The sequence below is a fragment of the Marmota marmota genome, unplaced genomic scaffold (genome assembly GCF_001458135.2).
Source record: "Marmota marmota marmota unplaced genomic scaffold, marMar, whole genome shotgun sequence".
Lineage (NCBI taxonomy): Eukaryota > Metazoa > Chordata > Mammalia > Rodentia > Sciuridae > Marmota > Marmota marmota.
In genome coordinates, this window is record NW_026000249.1 from 32,017,169 (window position 1) to 32,041,829 (window position 24,661).

Below are 24,661 nucleotides of genomic sequence, written 5' to 3' on the forward strand. Positions count from 1 at the left end.
CCTGCATTATACTTTTGACACTTGTCCAGGTTCACACATATTAATCTAGTTCATAGTTACAAGTATGGTATCAAATTCTAATATTCCTCCTGGTGGACATTTTACATTGTTTCCATGTTTTCACTATTATAAGCAACATTCTTGTGGATGTGAGCAAATGTTTCTACCTGGTGAAATTGCTTGGGAATAGAGTACATCCACCTTCAACTTTACTGGATGTTATGAAATTGCTTTCCAAATTGATAGTACCACTTTACAACCCACCAGGCCATAGGAATTTTCATTGCCCTATAGTCCTCATTGTCATATAGCTCAACCAGTGTTGCTATCCCATGCCTCCAACCCTGGCAGCATATGAAAGGATACATTTCTTTGAATTCTTGTTGATACCAAGTATTTTTAGTTTTTCAACTTTACTAATTTTGTTGACCAAAAGAAAAAGATATCCATTGATAATTTTTTTTTTTGGGGGGGGGCACTTAACCACTGAGCCATATCCCAAGCCCTTTTTATTTTTTATTTTGAGACCAGGTCACACTAAGTTGCTGAGGTTGGCCTCAAACTTTCAATCCTCTTGTCTCAGCCTCTCAAGTCACTGGGACAAAATGCCTCACTGTTGATGATATTTAAATACATTCTAGTTCTTTCTTTCTTTTCTAATCAAAAAAAAATTTAGAAAATTTGAAAAATATAAACAAGTAAAAAAAGAGAAAGGCTCCCCTTTAATCCCACCACTCATATATAATTTATTAATTTAATAAATAAAAATTTGTCTTATCTTGAATGATTCATAGAGATTAAGTCAAAACCTATAGTGAAAAACAAATTTAACATTATTGAATTCTTACTATATTCTTAGAACTGCTTTATTCCATAAACAGGATTCATAAGTAAATATTTAATGTGTATAATATATATATATACACACACATGTGGTGACTAATCATATGTATATATTTCACCTTTACAAAAAATGTACCTGCTTTCTTATAAACTGGTTTTTCCATCTAACAAATAACCCACAATTATTTTTTCATGTTACAGGTTAAGGCTAAGTCCTGTATTCACAACTAGAAGTTGTTATTTAAAGACTTTCATATTTAGATCCATATGTCTCCCCTTTATTTTCTATAAAACAAGGACTAGGCTGAGCCCAGCAAGCCTTGGAAGAGCTGACTACCTGTTGGCTCTACATGATGGTACAACTGACTCAGCCCCATGTTTGAAATAAAACGCACAAACAACTCTCTGTGTTCTCATTACTCAGGAGACCAACTGCCACCTCTGCCTAGGGCCTTCTGCTTGTAAGCACCCATTTGGCTTGTCCATCAGACAACATGACATGGCTCTCCTGTGCCCTCACCCCATACTCCTTTAGGTTTTCTCACCACCACCACCCTCCAATTTAAACATATTGTCTCCCTCCTCAGACTCTTTAGAACACTCAACTCTCCAGAGCCTGATGCATAGAAAGTTTGGTATTCCATCATCTCATGTGATCTGGCCCATGTGTATTCTTGAAAAGATAAAATTAATTTGACTTGATTCAGCTTCCATGTCAGGAAAGAGTCTGTAATAAATGTATCATTGCTCACTTAGACTACTGTCTTATATTGCCATTGTCTCCACTTGACTTTCTCTAATATTGCCATTGTCTCCACTTGACCCTCCCCTCCACAAATCCATCCACATAGCTATTATTAAGCATCCTAAAAATCCATTCTGATGCCACCATTTTCCTGCATAAAATACTACAGCAAGTCACCATGGCCTATAAGATCAAGCCTAGGACTGGGGATGTTGTTCAGTTGGTAGAGTGCTTACCTCACATGCACAAAGCACAAAGCCCTGGATTCAATCCCCAGCACCACAAAAAAAAAAATCAAGTCTAAGGTCCTGCTATAAGGTCTTCTGAGGTTTCCAGGTATTCTACCCGGCCACTTCTACTGCTTCTGAGTCCTTCCTTGCCCTCTTGTTTTAGACAGCTTTATGTTACTGTTAAAATTACTGAGACAAATCCCATCTGCTTGGGAGGCTGAGGCAGGAAAATCAGAAGTTCAAAGTCAGTCTCAGCAACTTTGTGAGGTCCTAAACAACTCAGAGAGATCCAGTCTCAAATAAATAAATAGGGCTAGAGATGGGCTCAGCGGTTTATTGCCCATGTCAATCTCCGGTAAGAAAGAAAGAAAGAGACAAAGAGAGAAAGAAAAAAAGAAAGAAAGAAAGAAGGAAGGAAGGAAAGAAAGAAAGAAAGAAGGAAAGAAAGAAGGAAAGAAAGAAAGAAAGAAAGAAAGAAAGAAATTTTTTAAAGGAGGACAGGTTTGCTTTGACTCACAGTTTCAGTTTATAACCAGTTGATCCCATTGCTTTGGGTCTGTGGCAAGGTACCACATCATAGCGGGGAGCACATGGTGGAGCAGGCTGTTCTGTCATGGTGGCCAAGAAGCAAAATGAAAGAGGGAGAAAAGGGAAAGGGTAAGGATTCACTATCTCCTCCAAAGGTATGCTCCCAATGGCCTAAAACTTCTCACTAGGCCCTACTTCTCAAAGTTTTCACTACCTCCCAATAGCACTAGTTCAATCCTGTAACACATGGGTCTTTGGTGGACATATATCCAAACTATGGTATCTCCAGACACTATTTCATACCTTTGTGTTTTTGCAGGTGTATCCCTTTGTGTCTAGAATGTTTTCCCATTCTTGTCTGCCTGAAAAACTATTCATCATTCAAAATCCTGTTCAAAAGATAGACCCATAAATTCAAAGTACCACCCCTCATTTTCCTTATTAATTACAAAGAGGAAAAGTTACCTTGACAAAGGACAGACCTAGTTATTACCACCTGTATTAGTTTGTTTTCTACTCCTGATAATATAATACCACAGACCAAGTAGCTTATAAGGAAAAGAGGTTAATTTAGGTTCATGGTTTGGGAGGTAAAGGGTCAAGGGGCTGCATCTGCTGATGGCTTTCTTGATGGTAGAGTCCTGAAGCAGCACAGGGCATCAGATGGCAAGAAATAGGAAGGACACATGTGGATGTGTGTAGCTCTTCTGGTCTCTCCCTCTTCTTATAAAGACACCTGAATTTGTTCACAAGGGGTCTACTCTAATAACTTTATCTGACCCTAGTATCTTCCCAAAGACCCCACCTTTTATTACCTCATAATGGAGCTTAAATTTCAACACACAAAGCCTTGGAGGATATCCTTAAACCATACCCAAAGTATATCACTACCCTAACCAAGTGGTCAAGAATATCATCAGTGGCACCCACTTGAGACAGAAGGATCTCTTGAGGCCAGCCTTGGCAATTCAACAAGATATTGTCTCAAAATAAAATAAAAGGCCTGGGGTGTAGCTCAGAGGTAAAGCACTTTCCTAGCATGTGTAAGGCCCTGGGTTCAATTTTTAGTACTGCAACAACAAAAAAAAAAGTGTCATCATCATTAATGGGATAAACAGACAACATATGCTCCCTGATGCAATGTACTGAGATACACATTCTGGTAGAATACTTGCCAAAAAGTATTTCACCTGAATCTAATCCTAAGGGAATAATCAAACAAATCCAAATTGAAAAATGTTCTGCAAAACTGGCCTGAACTCTTCAAAAATGCCAATGTCTAAAAAAAACCAAAAGAAAACAACAGGCTTGGAATCTGTTCCAAATTAAAAGATGCTAAGGAAGCATGACAACCAAATTCAATGTGTAATCCTTGATTTAATTCTAGATCAAAAGGGAAAAAAAGCAGGTATAAATAATATTAGAAGGCTTGGTAAAATTGTAATATTGTTTTATATTAGGTAATAAATGGGGCCAATGTTAAATTTCCTTAATTTGGTCCTTGTATTGTGGTCATGTCCTTGCTCATAAGAGATACATGCTGAAGGGCTAAAGTGTTGCTATACCTGCAACACTCAATGGTTTATTTTAAAAAGTGAATAAATACATATATAATTTGTATCTAACCAGAGCGATAAAGCAAATGTGGAAAACTGTTAGTAACAGAAATATTATAGGTGAAGGGCAAACAAGTGTTCATTGTTTTATTCTTTTTTTATTTGTATACAATACATTTATTTTGTGTATTTATTTTTATGTGGTGCTGAAGATCGAACCCAGAATCTTGCCATGCTAGGTGGGCACTCTACCACTGAGTCACAACCCCAGCCCCCATTGTTTTATTCTTGCAACTCTTCTGTAGGTTTGCTATTTTTCTAAACAAAAACTTAGAGGGGGATTTCAAGATGGTGGATTAGAGAAGGTTGCTTTCCTTGCTGCTCCATGGCATGAAACCAAAAAAGCAGACAGGCAGTTTCTAAAAAAAAAAAAAAAAGGGGGGGGGCAGGGGGGAGGCTTTACTAGAATTCAATACCAGACACTCAAAGCAGATCAGAGACTCAAGAAGTTGGATGTAATAAAATAAGGAAGAAATCCCCAGTGACACATTCACTGCCACAAGCAGAGGCACCAGCCAGAGTTGTCACTTCATGAGCAAAGTGGAGGGATAAGGAAATCAAAGGAACCCATATTTTTAGGAGGACTGAGGCATGTCTGGGTATGGAGAGTTTAGAGATCAAAGACTCTGCCCTACTAAACTGATAGGTGCACTGAACAATATTTCTGGATGGGAAAGAAACTGCATCTTTCATGGCAGTGTGCAAAGGACAGAGCAGTGCCTGGACTGGCAGCAGGGAAAGCCAGTTCCTGGCAAACTCGAGTTTGGCCCCCAAATACAGGCCTGGAAAACTCACACTACATGGTATAGAGTGTACCTAACTGACCAGGAGAAAGTCAAATGTGGAGAGAGGTTTACACAGGGGACAACTGGTCCTGGGAACCTACTGGCTCTCCTACTCCAGTCTGGCTACTTGCAGGACCAGCTAGAAGAGATGTGCCTGGCCAGGAATTCAAAAGGGCAGGATGGGAGAGTTTAAGTTTGGAAACTGAAGGAATGAACTAAGAATTGGCTCTTCCACCCCACAAGTGGAACCCAGGAGAGATCCCAGGAGTACAGTCTTCCAGCATGGACCAGCAATGCTGGGTCCTGGAGGTGTGCTAATTTAAAATCTCCAGACCAATTGGCATTTAGCAAAGGGCCTGAAGCCTACCAAAGCCTAAACTCTGCCTCCAGGAATTCAACCTATGGGATTGCCTCTCTCATTCTAGCAACACCACCCTAAGGGAGGAGCAAGCATCATACTCCAGATAAACCCATCTAACAGTGCTGAAAAGGGAAGCTGAAAATTTTTTGAACTCCAACTAAAACAATTCTTTAAATGTTCATCAAGATCTTTTTTTCACCCCTATTTTCTTTCCTCTGTTTAATAGGGACCTTAATGGTTCATAGACATTTATACATATTCACATTAGTTTGTTCTGTTCCACCTCCCCAACACTTCCACCATTTTTGAAACCAATAACTTTTCATGGGTCAGTTTCTTGAGGACAAAGATATTTGATAAGTATATTTTAGTTTTGTTTTGTGTTCCTTTATTTTTATTTAAAATATATATATATTCATACTTATCTGTTTCTCTTTTTTAAAAAATTTTTTTAGTTGTTGATGGACCTTTATTTATTTATATGTGGTGCCAAGAATCAAACCCAGTGCTTCACACATGCTGGGCAAGTGCTCTACCACTGAGTTATAACCCCAGCCCCTTATCTGTTTCTCTTTATTCTCTTTCTCTCTTTTATTCTGCTAGAAGCCAATCTCTATTGTTGTCGCTTTCACTCTTCCTTTAATTTTTTACTTCTCTCTCCTCCTCCCTCATAATCATCACATCCTATATCACTTCTGTCTATCTCTCTCCACCATTTGAGATTATAAATCCTTTTGCTAACTTGCTGTTTTTATTGTAGGCAATAACTGATAATATAATTTCTGTTTATTGTGACAACATTGTAGACATCGTTGGTTGAATGCTGTATATTGTTTGCTATTATTTGTCTCCCCTTAAAAAGTGAAATCTTCAGGGACACTATAAATTCACAGGGTAGAATCTCTACTGCCTCAGATCCATAGTGTTAGATGGGTAGACATACAAACAACATGAAAAAGCAAGGGAACATTCACCCCAAATAAACCAAGACACTTGAATAACAGAATCCATTGACACTACAGTGGAAGAAATGTCAGAGAAAGAGGTTAGAATGTACATAGTTCAACAGATCTGCTAGGTAAAGGACAATGTAAGGAGTGAAATCAAAAAGTAAATACAGCAAGTGAAAAATCACTTCAATAAAGAGATAGAGATTCTAGGAAAAAAAATCAAACAGAAATTCTCAAAATGAAGAGTCAATAAACCAAATTTTAAATTAAATAAAAAGCATCACCAACAGACTAGAACACTTGGAAGAGAGTTTCAGGCAATGAAGACAAAATATAGAATCTTGAAAATAAAATTGACCATGGAGAAAAGATGTTAAGATACCATGAACAGAACTTCCAAGAAATATGGGGCAACCTGAAAAGACCAAATTTAAGATTTATCAGGCTAGATGAAGCCTTGGAAATACAAACGAAATTATTTTTGATGAAATAATATCAGAAAGTTTCCCAAACCTAAAGAACATAATGGAAAATCAAATATAGGAGGTTTACAGGACCCCAAATATACAAAATTACAGCAGACTCACACCAAGGCACATTATTATGAAAATGCCTAACATACAGAATAAGATAGGATTTAAAGGCTGCTAGAGGGAAATGATAGGTAACACTTTGAGGGAAACCAATCTGTATCTCAGCTAATTTTTCAACTCAGACCTTCAAAGCTAGGAGGTCTTGGAATAATATATACCAAGCTCTAAAAGGAAATGGAGGCCAGCCAAGAATAACCCAGCAAAAGTAAGCTTCAGAATTAATGATGAAATAAAAACCTTCCATGATAAACAAAAGTTAAAAGATGTGAATCTAGAAAGCCTGCACTACAAAACATTCTCAATAAAATATTTCAGGAAGAAGAAATAAAAATTAAAACTGAAAACCAGCAAAGGAAAGAATTACACTAGAAGAATAGTCAATCAAAGGAGAAACAAATTCAAATTAAAATCCAGAAATAAATAAAAATGACAAGGAATTAAAATCATTTCTCAATAATAACATCAAATGTAAACCCATCAATCAAAAGACATAGACAGATTGGATTTAAAAAACAAGACCTGTGCTGGGCACAGTGGTGAAGGCCTGTAATCCCGGTGACTCAGGAAACTGATGCAGGAGGATTGAAAGTTCAAAGCCAACCTCAGCAAAAGCAAGATGCTAAGCAACTAAGTGAAACCCTGTCTCTAAATAAAATACAAAATATGGCTGGGGTTGTAGCTCAGTGGTAGAGTGCTTGTCTAGCATGTGTGAGGCCCTGGGTTCGATTCTTAGTACTGCATATAAATAAATGAATAAAATAAAGGTTCATCAACATCCTAAAAAAATTTTTTTTAAAAAATACAATATAGGACTGGGAATGTGGCTTAGTGGTCAAGTGCCCCTGAATTCAATCCCCCCAAAAAGAAAACAAGACCCAACAGTATGCTGTCTCCAAGAGACTCACCTCATAGGCAAAGACATCCACAGAGTGAAGGTTAAGGGATGGGAAAAAAATATCATTCACGGGGATCTCATAAACAAGCAGAGGTTTCTATCCTCATATTAGATAAAATGGACTTCAAGCCAAAGCTAATCAAAAGGGAAAAAGAAGGACACTTTATACTCCTTAATGGAATTAATTATACATGAACAGGACACAACAATCATGAATATTTATGCTCCAAACAATGGAGCATCTATATACATCAAACAAACCCTTCTCAATTTCAAGAATCAAATAGACCACAACACAATAATACTGGGTGACTTTAACACATCTCTCTCACCACTCAATAGATCCTCCAAACAAAAAATAAATAAAGAAGCTATAGAACTAAATAGTACAATCAATAATTTAGACTTATGCTGGGAGCCATTAGCCAAGTAGGTATGACAATTTCCTTGCCAGCGTACCCCATGTTGCAGTGACATTGAATGTAGGTGACCTTGCTCAAGGACCAAGGCGGATTAGGGCGTTCCCGGTTTAGGTTCCAGGTTTAAGGTTTAAGATTATTCCTCCTGGGAATAGGGTGTATCCTGCTGCCTGAGTTCCCCTTGAGTTCTCACGGGATTCAGACAGTATATTTTGGAGATAGAAGCCCAGTGGAGGTGGATTTGGGCAGAGAACGTGGATTTCCCCAGAACGTGATTGTAGACGGCTGGTGTGAGTTCGGGAATAAAGAGTTGCTGTTTGAATCTACAAGCTGTGTGGTGGCTCGTGATTGTGTGCCCAGCCAGACTGCAGCAGACTTAAGAGACATGTATAGAGTACTTCATCCATGAATGAATCCATGAATGATCGAATACACTTTTTCTCAGCAGCACACAAATCCTTCTCTAAAATAGACGATATCTTATGCCATAAAGTAACACTTAACAATACAAAAAAAAAATAGAGATAATACCCTGCATTCTATCAGATCATAATGGATAAAATTAGAAATCAATGATAAAATTTAAAAAATAGGAGCTTCTCTAACACCTGGAGACTATATAATATGCTATTGAATGAATAGCAGAAGAAATCAGGGTAGAAACAAAAAATACTTAGAGGTAAATGAGAATAACAATACAATACATCAAAATCTCTGGGACACTATGAAGGCAATTCGAAGAGGAAAGTTTATTGCATTGAGCTCATTCATTAAGAGAATAGAAAGTCAACTAATAAATAACCTAACATTGTCTGTGAAAGCCCTAGAGAAAAAAGAACAAATCAGCACCAAAACAGTAGGAGACAGAAAATAATTGAAACCAGAACTAAAATCAATGAAATTGAAACAAACAAAAAAAAATCCAAAAACTTGACAAAACAAAAAGTTGGTTCTTTGAAAAAATAAACAAAATTAATATACCCTTCATCATACTAATAAAGAGAAAGAGAGAGAAAACTCAAATTACTAAAATTCATGATAAAAAGGACATAACATGACAGACACTACTGAAATACAAACAGTAATTCGAAACTATTTTGAAAATTTACACTCTAGTAAATTAGAAAATCTTGAAGACATCGATAAATTTCTAGAGATATATGACCTACCCAAATTGAATCAGGAGGTCATAGAAAATTTTAACAGAATCAATTTCAAGCAATGAAATTGAAGACTCTATCAAAAGCCTACCAACAAAGAAATCCCCAGGACCAGACAGATGCTCTACCAAGTTCTACCAGATCTTCAAAGAAGAACTAACACTAATCCTTCTCAAATTATTCCATGAAATAGAAAAGGAGGGAATCCTTCCAAACTCATTCTGTGAAGCTAGTATCACCCTGCTACCAAAATCACACAAAGACACATCAAAGAAAGAAAACTTCAGACCAATATCCCTGATGAACATAGATGAAAAAATTCTCAATAAAATGCTGGCAAATTGCAAATAAAAACATATTTAAAAGAGAGTGCACCACAATCAAGTGGGGTTCATCCCAGGGATGCAAGGTTGGTTCAACATACGAAAATCAATAAAAGCAATTCATCACATGGACAGATTTAAAGAAAAGAATCATATGATGATCTCAAAAGATGCAGAAAAAGCACTTGACAAAATACAGCACTCTTTCATGTTCAAAACACTAGAAAAACTAGAGATAGTAGGATATCTCAACATTGTAAAATTTACATATGCTAAACCTGCCCAAGTTTGCTGGCAGCTGGAAGTTTGCTGGGGCCCCTTCAGCTGTGGCTCTCAACATAAACCCAAGGCCAACATCATTCTAAATGGAAATTGGAAGCATTTCCTCTAAAACCTGGGGCAAGTATGCCCTCTGTCACCACTTCTATTCAACATAGTCCTGGAAACACTAGCCAGAGCACTTAGACAAAAGAAAGAAAAGAAAGGGATATGAATTGGAAAAGAAGGGCTCAATCTACCCCTCTGTCTTCTGTACTTTTCCATGATTATCTCTCTGACCAAACTATGAGCTCTGGAAATCACAGCCCATGTTGTGTTGGATCTATACCATGTTAGAACTGTATCTGACACAGATTGAATTCTGAGCCCATCTTCTTAAATTAATCCAGCTGAGTCTTGAAGCCTGGATAGGACTCAGGAAGCAGAGAGGAGTAAATTTTCTCTGGAGAGTAGAATGGTGTGAGAAAAGGTGAGGAGCCAAGAATATACATCTTGTACTAACTGGGAATATTTCATTTGTTTGGTCAGAACTGAGAATTTGCATAGGTTAAAATGTCTAACACACAAAAGATTCTTAATAAAAATCTGATGAATGAATGAGAGGCAAGTTTATATGAGATTGAAAAGTACCTTGACTACTGAATTGAGAAATCTAAATATTAGCTAGTTCTTAACATCCACAACTATTCTGAATGGTGGAAAGAAGGGGGTGTCCTTGGGCAAGTCCCTTATACATTTTTCTCACTGAATAACTAGGAAAGATAGAGATAAGTGGAGTCTAAAAGTGACCTGTTTCCAAACTGAGGGAGAAACGCCCCATACTGGAATTTTAAAATATCCAAATCCCTCAGACTAAAGTGTGTCACAGAATATTAACTGAAAAAATAAATAAATAAATTTATTTAATACAAGTCATGCTTGTTTTTTTGTGGGGGGGTTACTGGGGATTGAACTCAGGGGCACTCAACTACTTGAAACATCCCCAGCCCTATTTTGTATTTTATTTAGAGACAGGGTCTCACTGAGTTGCTTAGCACTTCGCTTTTGCTGAGGCTGGCTTTGAACTCACAATCCTCCTGCCTTAGCCTCCTGAGTCGCTGGGATTACAGGTGTGCGCCTCCGCACATGGCTTTCATGCTTGTCTTTGAGAACAGTGTCTGAAATTATTTCAGTCAACATTACTACATTTTTAAAGTTTAAGAAGCATTTATTTATTAAATAGGCTCTAAAACTCGTCTCAGGCCTTAGATTATTACAAAGCTCCTTCTGATGCCATATCTCAACTGTTAGACTAACCCCTTTTATTTATTTATTTATTTCAGATTAATTACTTTATTTTTGTGGTATTGGGGATTGAACTGAGGCTCTTGCACATGTGAGACAAGCACTCTACCACTGAGCTGTACTCTCAATCCTTTTTATTTGGAGCCTGAGTCTCTCTAAATTGCTTAGGCTGGCCTTGAAATTTTGATCCTCTTGCCTCAATTTCCCAAGTAGCTGGAATTATAGGTGAACACCACAGCATCTGGTTTGTTTTTCCTTTTTGATGGAGGGGATCAAACCTAGGGCCTTGTGCATGCTAAGCACATACTCTCCCACTGAGCTTTACTAAACCCATTTAAATAATTTTAGCTAAATTAAGCTGTCCGTGATAAGTAGTTTTCATATTTATCTGGTATTTGTTTTCTGTTTTCTTCTAGATAGGTTTGTGGGAACTGACAGCTTAAGTAATGTAAAATAAATTTGATTATGACAACTGAGAAAAAGAAAAATGTGTTGTGTTTTGAGGTTATCATTTCCCTGACCATCTTAACAGACTGGCATCTATTTTATCTTTGTTCATAATGACATAAACCAAAACGATGATGGAATGGGAGTAAAGGATATGAATCTCTGGCTGTTCTGTGAAACAATTTGTTGGTTTTAGGCTTTGGTTCTTTTCAATTTTCAGTCAAAAATTTCAGCTGCAAGAAAATGTAAATATTAGGTAGCATTTAAAAAATCATTTTGGGCCCAATTACAATGCAGCATTATCTTATTCCAGAATGTTCAATATTACTGAGAAGATTTCTTTGATGATGGTCAAAGTGACTTGTAGTTTACAAAGCATGTGGGCATACTTTTTGAAGAAAGTAGACAAGATAATTTGAGCTGTCGTTTCAGGTAATAAAGTAAAATCAAGTGATAAATCATTTGAGCTGTAGGTATAAATGGACTGTGACACTGCTAAATTAGTCACAACTGCCCACTATAGGCCAACTTCACCATAGATAAAGGGCTATAAATCAGTTAGTAACGCTCCCTTCAGCCAGTCCTGAACTGTTTGTAAGCACGAATACAATTCTATGGTTACAATCAACAAAGAAATATCCCATCAGTCCACCAAGCTCATCCAAACCCATAACTTGCTGCAGTTTTATAGAGATTAGCATATCACGTGAGCCAAATATTGTTCTCCAACTTAAAATATGATACTTTTGTGAGAAAGTGTAAGTCCTGTTCTTCAACACTAATGAAACAGAAGCATTCATAGATACTGTGTTCAGTGCAAAATGATAATTGAATCATAAATGACTATGAAGAACTACGAGAGAGATGGGGGGGGCGGGCAGCGGGTTCTAAAGATTCGGCTGGGGGTGTGTCCTCCGCGCTCAGCTTGCTACTATTGCCATGGAAACTAGAGCGCTGGGTCCTTGGGGATTGTGACTACGAGATGGAAAAGTAGACAGTGGTGATCATTAACTGGTCCTCTTTCCTCCCAGACTCTTACCCAAGACTTCATAGAGAAGCTACTTTCCTAAAGTCCCTCGTGAAGTTGGTGCCCTGAACCTGATACAGAGAGACCGCTGACCTGCTGTTTTAATGGCCACATCTTCGTGTCCCCTTCCATCTCAGGCGGTCCTGCAGCCCTCCATCCATGACCTGTCCCAAAAAACCAGCAGCCTTTACATCAGTAACGGTGTGGCTGCCAACAACAAACACATGCTGTCCAGCAATCACATCACGACGGTCATCAATGTCTCAGTAGAGGTAGTAAACACAGTCTTCGAGGACATTCAATACGTACAGGTACCCGTGTCGGATGTTCCCACTTCACACCTCTATGACTTTTTTGACCCTATTGCTGATCACATCCACAGCGTGGAAATGAAACAGGGCCGCACGCTGCTCCACTGCGCTGCAGGGGTGAGCCGTTCAGCTGCCCTCTGCCTCGCTTATCTCATGAAATACCATGCCATGTCCCTGCTGGACGCCCACACGTGGACCAAGTCATGCCGGCCCATCATTCGGCCCAACAACGGTTTTTGGGAACAACTGATCCATTATGAATTCAAGTTGTTTAGTAAGAATACTGTACACATGATTGACTCCCCAATGGGAATGATCCCTGACATCTATGAGAAGGAAGTTGGATTGATGATGACGCTGTGAGCCATTCCAGCTAGCCCCTGACATCTGTACTGGACCCTACATCAGGACTGAACATGAACTTTGGCGTATGGTTGGTAAAGAAAATCAGAGAAGGCTTTGTAGATGGGCAAGAAAAGAGGGAGTTGGAGTTTTTAATGTAGTAATTCTTATCTTCAAAGAATAAAAATCATTTGATATAAGATAGTGAAATGTTTCTTATGTTGTAAGGAGCAAGTCAGGCTGCTGGGGCCTAGTAGGAATAGGGGTAATGCAGGTAATGCCCAGCTTAGATGGACCTGCCAGTAGCACCTTTTGCATGTGACAGAACAGGAATCCTGAGCCCTGACACAAGCTGAGTAACCCAGGAATGAGTCCCCCACTCACCCCAAGCCAAAGTCAGAGCCTTAGACATGATAGTAACCATTGTAGTTCTCCTAGTGAGTGCCAACCTACTGCATAAATGGCCTGAAGCCTTCAAGCTGGGCTCCAGAAGCCCTAGGGTATCCTCAGGTCACCCTTACCACCTTCAACCACAGTGGCCCAACTCTGCTTATCTATAGCATATTTATTTATTTGTTTGTTGTGTTGCAATACTGGGGACTGAACCCAGAGTCTTGTACATGCTAGGCAAGTACTCTACCACTGAGCTACCAACCCCCCACCCCCACCGTGCCCCAGCCCCCTGTAAGTTTTTTTGTTTTTGTTTTTGTTTTGTTTTGCGACAGGGTGTCAGTAAATTGCTAAGGCTGACTTGATACTTGTTATATTTCTACCTTAGCCTGCAGAGTAGCTGGGCTTATAGGCATGTACTACCATGCTTAGCTTAGATATTAGTTTTTGAAGAAACCATTCTACTTTATAAAGTTGAGAATACTTTTTTGAGCGCTGGCAAAGTCTCGACATGTCCTCAGTGAGCCCTTCACAAGCTTTTGTGAAAAGGAACATTAGTTTGTTTCCTAAAGCATGTGCTGACAATAGACCTCAGGGGTTCCTCTCATGGACCTTGGACTGGAAGGCTGGATCTGCTGGACATGACCGAGCCCTGTCACCTCTATAATCTCTTGCCATTGTGAGCTGGGGCCTCTCAGAGCCTCAGTTTCCTGTCAAAGCAACCACAACCCTTCTCTGAAGTAGTTGTTGTGAGGGTGCTTGACACACTCAGAATAAAGGACAATCATAACTCTTTAGCTCCTTTGGCCGGGGGTTAGCACATTCATCCTTATAATGGCAGTTCTCCCTCTCGTGTACAGCCTTTTGTTTTTTCCAAAATGTTCTTCTAAGTAATCATCCAATGAATAAAAACAAATGATTTAAGGTCCTTTTAGACACTACTTCAGAGGAAGCCTAGATTTAGAGCCTTTTCAGAGGTTCTTTTGTGTTTAGACCCCCACCCTCCCACCCCAGGCCCTTATTTAGAATCATTGACAGAGTCAGCACCCTAGTCTTGCTAACCACCAGGATCCTTTGGAGAGCACTTGCCAAAGAGCTGAATGAGTGAGCCTCACAAGTAGGCCCTGGAATACAGGATTGTTCAAATTCCCCAAATGCCTGGATCTCTGACTTGGGTCCAGTTATTCTAATCCAGAGTTGCTTTTTTTTTTTTTTTTTGACAAATAAAAAAAGCACAATCGCTCAAGATGAAGCAGACCCCCAACCGCCCCCCATGAAGTTCAAAAACCCTTTCTCCCCATACCCATCCCCACACCTACACCCCACAAAGGAAGTGAAGTGGGGAGGGGCAGAGAATGAAAATTGCTGTTCTAGATAGATCCTCTTCTTTTTATAGATGGAAAAACAGGCCCACAGAACAAAAGGGTTGATGTGGCAAAGTACCCACAAAGTAATCTTTCTGACAGAAATCAAGATGAGAAATTTCTTTAAAAGTATTTTTTTTTAAGAAAAACATTTGAGTATATACATGTGCATGGGTGGGTGGGTATTTCCATTTTTTGAATATCTAAATTAACATATCATAAAATGAACTCATCACACAGTCTAATGAGTTTTAACACATGTAGATTCAGGTTAACTACTACCACAATCAGGATACGGAGTAGTTTCATAACTCCCCAAATTTCCTTCATGCTTCCACTTTTTACTCAAACCCCAACCTCTGGTAAATACTGATCTATCTTTCTTCATATAGATTTGCCTTTAACAGAATATCACATAAATGGAATTATACAAGACATAATTTCTGGAGAGTGACTTCTTTTGCTCAGAATGTTTTGAGGCTTACCCATGCTGCGTTTCATTGTATGATCATACTACAGTTGTTTTACATCCACCTGTTGAAGGATATTAGGGTTTGTATTAGTTTCATAGGAGATGCTATAACAAAATACCAAAACTTCAGTAGCTTAAAACAACAGCAATTTATTTTCTCATAGCTCTGGAGGCAAGAAGTCCTAAATCAAGGAGTTGACAGGGCCATGCATCCTTTGGAAACTGTAAGGAGAGTACTCTTGTTTTTTCCTAGCTTCTGGTACTGGCAGGCAATCCTTGACTTTTGTTGATTTGTAGATATATCACTCTGCCTCAGTGGTCACATCTTTTCTAGTGTGTCTTTACATCCATCTTCCATCTGTGCATATCTGTCTCCAAATTTCCCTCTTCTTATAAGGATACCAATCAGATTGGGGGCCCATTCTAGTATGACCTTATCAAAACTTTACATCTAAAATGAACCTATTATCAAATGAGGTCATATTCTTACGTTCTGGGGTTGGAACTTGAACATATTTCAGGGGAGGGGGAAGGATAAAATACAACCTAGAACAGGGATGTTTCCAGCTTGGGGCAATTATATATAAAGTACTATAACATGCACAAAGAAGAAGATCATGTCATCTGGAAAAAAAAAAAGATCATAGCTGTTAGAATATGAATTACAGTGAAAATAATAACCACCATTTCTTAGGAAGCAATTATATGTCAGCCACAGTACTAGATACTTTGCAATGTCTAATCCTTATAATAGCCCTTCAAGGTAGTTATTACTCACAATGTATTGATATGGTTAAGGTTGCCTAAGACAGCACACAGGTCAGGAGTGAAGACCTGACATTCAGACTGGGTTCTGTTTTCCCACATTTCTTCTAAGACCAAAAAAAGGATTTTTTTTTTTTAGTCACCTGCTTGTTTCCCGAAAAGTGTGATTACAAATCACTAGGGGAGTTTTTATTATATGGATACCTGGGCCTCATTACTACAGACTGAAGAAGCTGAATGTTTAGCAAGCAACTCTGATGAAGGCTGAGAAACAACTAAGCAGTTAACAAGAGGTATTTCACATTATCTTTCTCCTTCTTTTGTGAGTCATCCATTCATGCTCTTAGGCATTTTTCTATCAGAGTATAAATCTTTTTTTTTCTTTTCAGTTGTAATAATTGAAATACAAGATAATTTCTTGTTAAAAATATTGTATGAAGGGCTGGGGATGTAACTCAGTGGTGAGAACACTTGCCTAGCATGCATGAGGCTCCAAGTTCAATTCCTAGCACTGCAGCAAAAATAAATAAATAAATAAAAATTTAAAGAATGTTGCATGTATTTCTCCCACTTTATGATGCCATCCATGTCAATTTTTAATGGTACTTACTTGGGATTCAAAGGTTTAAATTTTTTTTTTTTTTTTAGTACTAGGGATTGAACCCAGGAGTACTTAACTACTAAGCCATATCGCCAGCCCTTTTTATTTTTGTTTTGAGACAGGGTCTCACTAAGTTGCTTAGGACCCCAATAAGTTGCTGAAGCTGGCCTCAAACTTGTGTTCCTCCTACCTCAGCCTCTCAAGTCACTGGGATTACAGGCACTTGTCACCACACCTGGCCCCAAAGTTTTAATTTGTATGTAGCTGAATCTATAAGGCTTTAACTGAATGAATAATATATTAAATGTTTTCTCCATTGCATAATTATAAAAACTTTATTATTATTTTCTACTAATTTATGCTTTTTTCACTTTTAAAACTTTTCCCTAATTTTTTTCACTAAAAAATTATCAAACACCATGAAAATTGAAAGAATACTACAAGGAACACTTGTATTTGCTCCACTTATGTGAGTCAATAACTATCTTTTATCACTTTTGTTTTCTCTTTTACTCATTGTAATTTTATTTGTGATCTATTTGAGTAAGTTGCAGATATCATATTTCATCCTCAAATATTTTAAAATGCATCACCTAAAAATAAGAACATTATAAAAAGTACAATATCATCAAATGTGAGCCAGTTAATTAACAACAATTCCCTAATTTGATTCATATTTAAATTTTCCCACTCATGCTCCAAATGTCTTTTATAGCTGTTTTTCTTTTTAGAATTTTTTAATATTTATCTTTTTAGTTTTTTTCGGCGGACACAAAATCTTTGTTTGTATGTGGTGTTGAGGATTAAACCCGGGCCACACGCATGCCAGGCGAGTGCGCTACCGCTTGAGCCACATCCCCAGCCTGATATAGCTGTTTTTCTTTCTCAAAGAAGATCCAACCAAGTTCACATACTACACTTCACTGTTGAGAGCCACAGCCAAAGGGGCCCCAGCAAACTTTCAGACTGCCAGCTGATGATTGGCTCACAGCAGCCCCAGCAACTTCTAGCTGATTGGCTCCTCTGCGGTGATGCTCATTGAGCTGTTTCCCCGCCCTTTCAGACTGCCAGCTGATGATTGGCTCACAGCGGCCTCAGCAACTTCTAGCTGATTGGCTCCTCTGCGGTGATGCTCATTGGGCTGTTTCCCCGCCCTTTCAGACTACGGAGCTGCTCATTGGGGGACTTTTTTTGGCTCCGCCCATGCGACCCAGCCAATCGGCCTCAAGAGCAGGAGGAGTGCGGGAGGTGGACAGGCTTGTGGGAAGCTGGTGGTGGCAGTTGGGCTCTGAAGGTTTTTCCTGAGGAGCTGTTTTATTTGGCGTGTGTGGTTCTAAAAATAAAGTTTGTTTCTTTTGACAAGTGGCTCCTGAATTGTGCCCAGCCAGACTGCGGCACTTCACTTTTGTATTTCTTTTAATCTAGAACAGTGTCCCTACTCTTTATTCTCCCTGACATTGTCTTTTGGATGAGTCCAAAACAAGTTTGTATTATAGGGTTCAGTAATCTGGACTTGCCCTCATGCTATTGTTTAATTTGGTCCTGTATCACTTTTATTCTTTAAACTGGAAGTTAGGTCTAGAGGTTTGATTAGATTTGGGTTGAGACTTTTTGCTAGAATACATCATGAGTAGTTTCATGTTGCATTGTATCAAAAAGTACAGGTATCTATTTGTCCCATTTGCAGTGATGCTAAGTTTGATCACTTAGTTAAGGTGGTAACCACCAAATATCTACCTTTAAATTTACTAAGTAATCTTTGGGATGATACTTTAGCAACATGAATATCCTGTTACTTTCATTGAATGGTATTAGCATTCATTAATGGCTCTTGCTTTAATTAATTAATATACTGGGCAATATCTAACTCTTAAATACATCCTAAACTAATTTTGGCATATTATTTAAGTTGAAATTATTTAATTTTTAAAAACAATTTCAAGATGTCACAAAAATGCCATATATATATATATATCTGATTTTGTTCCTTCTGTTTGGTTCATTTACAGTACCACATTCCTTAAAATTAGTACAGCTTTGCCAGGCATAGTGGCTCGCCTGTAATCTCAGTGACTCAGAATGCTTAGGCAGGAGGATCACAAGCTTGAGGCCAGCCTATGCAATTTAGGGAAATACTGTCTCAAAATAAAAAAGGCTGGGGATGTAGTTTACTGGTAGAACACCCCTGGGTTCAATCCCAGTACCACAAAAAAGAAAGCAAAAAATTGCTTAACATTTAAATTTAAAAAAAAAATCAGCTACCAAGAAATTCTAAAATTTGATCAGTTTAGCATTGACCATACTTTTGGAGTTTGTATCTCTTAATTCCAAAGGCTCATAATGTTAGAAAATTGTAATTTAGTGTATTAAAACATGCACACACTTTACAATTTGTTTTTTTTAAATAGTGTAATCTGCTAAAACATTTAACATCATATCTATTGTTATTAAAAAGAGATATCTGTGATTATCCATTCTCATCCACCCTGTCTCTGAGCTAGAGTTCAAAATATCCAGTAGGAAGGCCACATTTACCTATGGATATTTGCAAGCCCATTTCCAGGCACTTTAGTATCTCCTTCCCATATACTTTCACCATTTCCCTATTAATGAAATTCAGGAAGATGGGGAGGTGACCTCTTGGATTGCCTTTTGGAAATTTCCTAATAAGGAGGGAAAAGGCAGTGAAAATATGAATTTTATGGCAACCTTTTGGTGCTTATGTCAGACTCCCTTCCAGATCCTCTCCATTTGGATAGATGGATCAAGACCTTGGCCACATAGTTGTATTCACAAAATATATTTAATAAGACTTTCTGTAATAGGACTCTTAAACGCATTAAATCTGAATTTGGATTTAGCCTCTTTCCTCTAGATGGTGAGAGATAAAAGGAGCATTGGACTTGACCAAGAAGCCCTCTGTATTAATTTGGTTGAACTCTGAAGGCTCCAAGTTTAGGTAATACAGGGCCCTTTGCTGGGGACAGTGAGGATTTGCATTTATTTCTCACTTTATTGCACTATGGTCAATGAATGTGACATGCATAAGTTTTGCTTTACAAAATTGAGATTTCTTAGTCAATTGTCTCTTGAACAGTAAAGCAGATGTATTCTCTATGGGTAGGATTGTAAGTTTAGATATGAGTTTTGTCATATTTTATTATTTAAACCCTTTTATTGTTTCAGCAGGTAATACACTCATGATCCAACTTTCAAAGGGCATATAGAGGTATCTAGAGTGGAAATTCTCACCTTTGTCCTGTACCCAAACAGTTTTCCTCCCCAAAGGCAGCCAATATTATCATTTTGTCCTGTATCCTTCCAAGGTGTTATTTTATGCATATACAAAGAATTACATATGTGTGTATCTATATTTCACTTTTCAACAAGTGGCAGCATATTTCATAATTGTTCTCTACCTTGTTTCTTTTTGTTTAGTAATATATGTTACAGACCATGCTTGTCAGTAAAAGAGAACAACCTCATTTTTCTAATAACTGCATAGTATTTCACTGTATAGAAATACAACTTCTAAATGAATTGTTAAATACCCATCCCTTATTGATGTACATTTATGTTGTTGCCAAAATTTTGCTACTACAAATAATACTGTAATACAGAAACTTGTTTATGTATGTAAATTATTTTATATGTGTGAAAATCTGTCCATAGGATATAAATGGAAACAATGGCCTAATTTCATAATTCAAAATCTTAATAAACATTGCCAGATTATTTCCTATGGATGATAAAAACCTACTTCAGGGTTGGGAGTATGGCTCAGTGGTAGAGTGGTTGCCTGACAGGAACAAGGTCCTAGGTTTGATCCCCAGCATCACACACACACACACACACACACATATATAAAAGAAAGAAAAAGAAAAAAGAAAAGAAATTTGCCTGGTATGGTGGCACATGCATGTAATTCCAGCTACTCATAAGGCTGAGGCAGGAGGATGGAAAGTTCCAGACCTGTCTGGGCAATTTAACAAGAACTTGTCTCAAAATAAATTTAAAGGGACTCAGTGGTAGAGCACTTGCCTAGCATACATAAAGCCATAAGTTCCATCCCCAGCACTGTACAAAAACAAAACAAAACAAAAAGCCTGCCAGTAGTGTATGAAAATGCCTGTTTCTCCACAGACAGAACAGCACAGTAAAATATTACACTTTTGTATCTTAATCATTCTGACTAGTGAAAAAGTGATATCAGTTTACTTTAAATTTGCATGTCTATTATTATGAGTGGGTGCTAGAATCTTTTTATTCTTTTAAGAATCATTTGTACTTTTCTTTCTATAAACTGGCCATTCATATTAATATTTTATTAGATTGCTAGTTTTTTAAAATTGATTTTTAAGAACTCTATTAGAGAAATGTGGAATTTGTCTGTGATAGGAATTTCATCTTTTGTGGTTCATAAGTGCACTGATTGGGTTTTCGTACCACTGTGTAAGCTGTGTCTCCCTTAAACCTTGTTACCATGTTGAAATATTACCCCTCTGACATGAAAAAAAATGAATTTCAAATATTTCCAAGTTTTCATGTTTTTGCTTAGAGTGATTTTGCCAGGCAGATCTTATTTATTTTTCTTGGGTCAAATTTATGAAGCTTTTTTTTTTTTAAATGGCTTTGGGGTTTTATATCATTCTCAGAGAAGCTTTTCACATTCTAGGATGATATTAAAAAAGTATTCCTTGGTTCTTCAAGTACTTTTATGCTTTCAGTTTTAACATTAAATTTTCTGATCCATCTGGAATATACCCTGGTACAGAGTCTGAGGCATGAGTCCAACATTACTGTTTGGTTTTTTTTCCCCCATAATGCTACTACCATTCTCATCTACTTATATGATTTAAAATGTAAATTAACGGCTGGGGTTGTGGCTCAGCAGTGGAGCACTTGCCTAGCATGTGTGAGGCACTGGGTTTGATCCTTAGCACCGCATAAAAATAATAAATAAATAAAAATAAAGGTATTGTGTCCATCTACAACTAAAAAAATTTTTTAAAAAGTAATATGTTATATATGTTATTTTCATATAGTTTATGTATGATTCATTATATATATTTCTAATAGTATTCACATTTTCTGCATGTATATTTATTTTTTGATATGCTTACTGTGTCCAAGACTACCAGGTATGGTAGTCTTATATTGCTTTGTCTTGTCTCTCTGTCAATTTCTTCCTATATTTCTGTGAATGATAATGATTTTTTTTCCAGTTCTGGGAATTAAACTCAGGGCCTCACACATGGTAGGCAAGTACTCTACCACTGAGCTACCTCCCCAGTCTCTGTCAACTTGGCTAGGCTACACTGCCCATTTGTTTGGTCCTATCTAGTCTAGATGTTGCTGTGAAGGTATTTGTAGATGTGATTAAAATTTATAATCAGTTAACTTTAAGTAAAGCAGATTATCCTCCATAATGTGGATGGGCCTCATTCAATCAGTTGAAGACCTGAAGGGCAAAGATTGAGAGAAGCTATTCTGTATCAAGACTGCAACAAAGGGGATGGGGTTGTGGCTCAGAGGAAGAGCACTTGCCTTGCATGTATGAGGCACTGGGTTCAATCCTCAGCACCACATAAAAATAATAATTTTTAAAAAAAGGTATTTTGTCCACCTACAACAAAAAAATTAATGTTTTTATTTTTCTTTCTTTCTTTTTTTTTTAAAGACTGTAACAAAGAGGGCTGGGGTTGTGGCTCAGTGGTAGAGTGCTCGCCCAGCATGCGTGAGGCACTGGGTTTGATCCTCAGCACCACATAAAAATAAAATAAGGATTACAGTGTCCACCTACAACTGAAACAAATATTGAAAAAAAAAAAAGACTGCAACAAAGAAACCCTTCCTGAGTTTCCAGCCTACAGGCCTTCTCCGAAGATTTTGGACTGAAAGACTACAACATCAACTTTTATCAGAGTTTGTAGCATGTTGTCCCACACTATGGATTTCAGACTGATCAGCCCCCATAATGGCATAAGCCAATTCCTTAAAATCTCTACGTATGTGTGTGTTCATGTACATGTGTGTTCATATGCATGCATGTATGCTGTTGGTTGTTTTTTTTTTTTTTATGGTGCTATGGTTTGAATATGGATAGTGTCCCGTAAAGGTACACGTGTTAAAGGCTTGATGCCTAAGGGTAGCACTGCTGGGGAGTGTTATGGACCTGTAGGAGGTGAGGCCTTATGAGAAGTTCTTAAGTCATTTGGGCCATGCCCTCAAAGGGGATTTTGGGACCCTGGTCTTGTTCTTTCTCTCTGCTTCCTGGCTCATTATATGAGTGGTTTACTCCACCATGAATCCCCACCGTGATATGCCACCCTTACTAGAAGCCCAAACAAATCCAGCCACCACATGTTGGATCTGAACCCCCTAAAGTGAAAGTTAAATAAACTTTTTCTTCATAGTAGCCTTTCTCAGGTATTTTGTTGAGGTAGTGTGAAGCTGAATAATACAGCTGGAGAATGCTGATAATATAATTTCTAATGGTTTTTCTTTATACATTCAGATGGCATAATAGTTTGGCATTGAACTTCAATACAATGAGTATTTTATTTGTGGCCTCTTACTAACAAAACTGTCTTTGTCTGATTAGTGATTTTTGTCTTGATCATCTAATATTGCCAACCCTTCCCCCGTTTTTGTGCTCTTTGTTTGTATTATGTCTTTGTCTCATTTTAGTTTGTAACTTTTTAAAATTGGCATGACTTTTGTAATTAATTATATTTAAATTTGTTTTATTCAACCAAGTAATTTAAGTAGAGGATTTATATTTTTGTTAGTTTTGAAATATTTGGTTTTATATCATCTTGTCCTATAACTTATATATTAACATCTCCCTGCCATTTTCTTTATTTCCAGTTTCTTGTGTTTAACTGCTCATTGTTTAAGAAAATATTGTATTAGTTGAAAAGGGTTACCTGAAAGAAGGGAAAACTTGCACCTTTTACTTCATACACCTATTTCTAAATTGATACAGTAAATATACTACCTGGTAAATACTTCTAGATTTTTAAAAAGTTTTCTTTAAGTAAGGCATGATAGTGCATGCCTATAGTCCCAGCTACTCAGGAGGCTGAGGTAGAAGTATCACTTGAGTATGTGAATTTGAGACCAGCTTGGGCAATATAGTGAGATCCCATTAAAAAAGTAAAAAAAAAAAAAAAAAAAAGAAAGAAAAAAGAAAAGAAAAAAAAAATTCAGGCCAGGAGTAGTGGCACACAACTGCAATACTAGAGGCTCTGGAGGCTGAGGCAGGAGGATTGCGAATTGAAAGCCAGCCTCAGCAACTTAGCAAAGCCATCTCTAAATAAAAATTTAAAAAGGGCTGGTGATGTGGTTCAGTGGTTAAGTGCCTCCTGGGTTCAATCCCCAGTACCACTAAATAAATAAATACATATATAAATACATAAACAGGGCTGGAGATGTGGCTCAAGCGGTAGCGGGCTCGCCTGGCATGCGTGCGGCCCGGGTTCAATCCTCAGCACCACATACAAACAAAGATGTTGTGTCCGCCGAAAACTAAAAAATAAATATTAAAAATTCTCTCTCTCTCTCTCTCAAAATAAATAAATAAATACATATATAAACAAACAAACAAACAAATAAATAAAAATTCAGCAGGGCACATTGGTATTTGTAATTCCAGCAATCTGGAAGGCTGAAGGAGGAGGATCTCAAGTTCCAGGCCAGGTTCAGCAACCTGGAAAGACCCTGTCTCAAATTAAAAGTTAAAAAACGGATAGAGTTATGGCTCAGTGTTGAGGGCCTCTGGGTTCAATTCCCAGGAACGTGTGCGTGCGCGCGCGCGCACACACACACACACACACACACAGTTTTCTTTAAATTAATCTTTGTCAAATTGATTAGTCTAGGGTGAAATGGCGTGTGTGTGTGTGTGTGTGTGAGTATGTATGTGTGTG

At 37.7% G+C, this 24,661-nt stretch overlaps 1 protein-coding gene and 1 non-coding gene across 2 annotated transcripts; both read left to right on the forward strand.

Annotated features, from left to right (window-relative positions):
* Positions 1 to 12,589: 12,589 nt before the first annotated feature.
* Dusp21 (dual specificity phosphatase 21) lies at positions 12,590 to 13,159 on the forward strand. Its single transcript, XM_015488178.1, has one exon. The coding sequence runs from the start codon at positions 12,590 to 12,592 to the stop codon at positions 13,157 to 13,159; it is 570 nt and encodes a 189-aa protein (XP_015343664.1).
* Positions 13,160 to 21,135: 7,976 nt separating this feature from the next.
* Positions 21,136 to 21,238, forward strand: LOC125614181. The gene has a single exon (XR_007344821.1). It is a non-coding gene; the product is annotated as a small nucleolar RNA U13 (small nucleolar RNA).
* The last annotated feature ends 3,423 nt before the right edge of the window (positions 21,239 to 24,661 follow it).

What these genes read in the sequence shown, in the direction of transcription:
- Dusp21 (XM_015488178.1), top strand. Translation starts at nt 12,590, where the DNA reads ATGGCCACATCTTCGTGTCCCCTTCCATCTCAGGCGGTCCTGCAGCCC.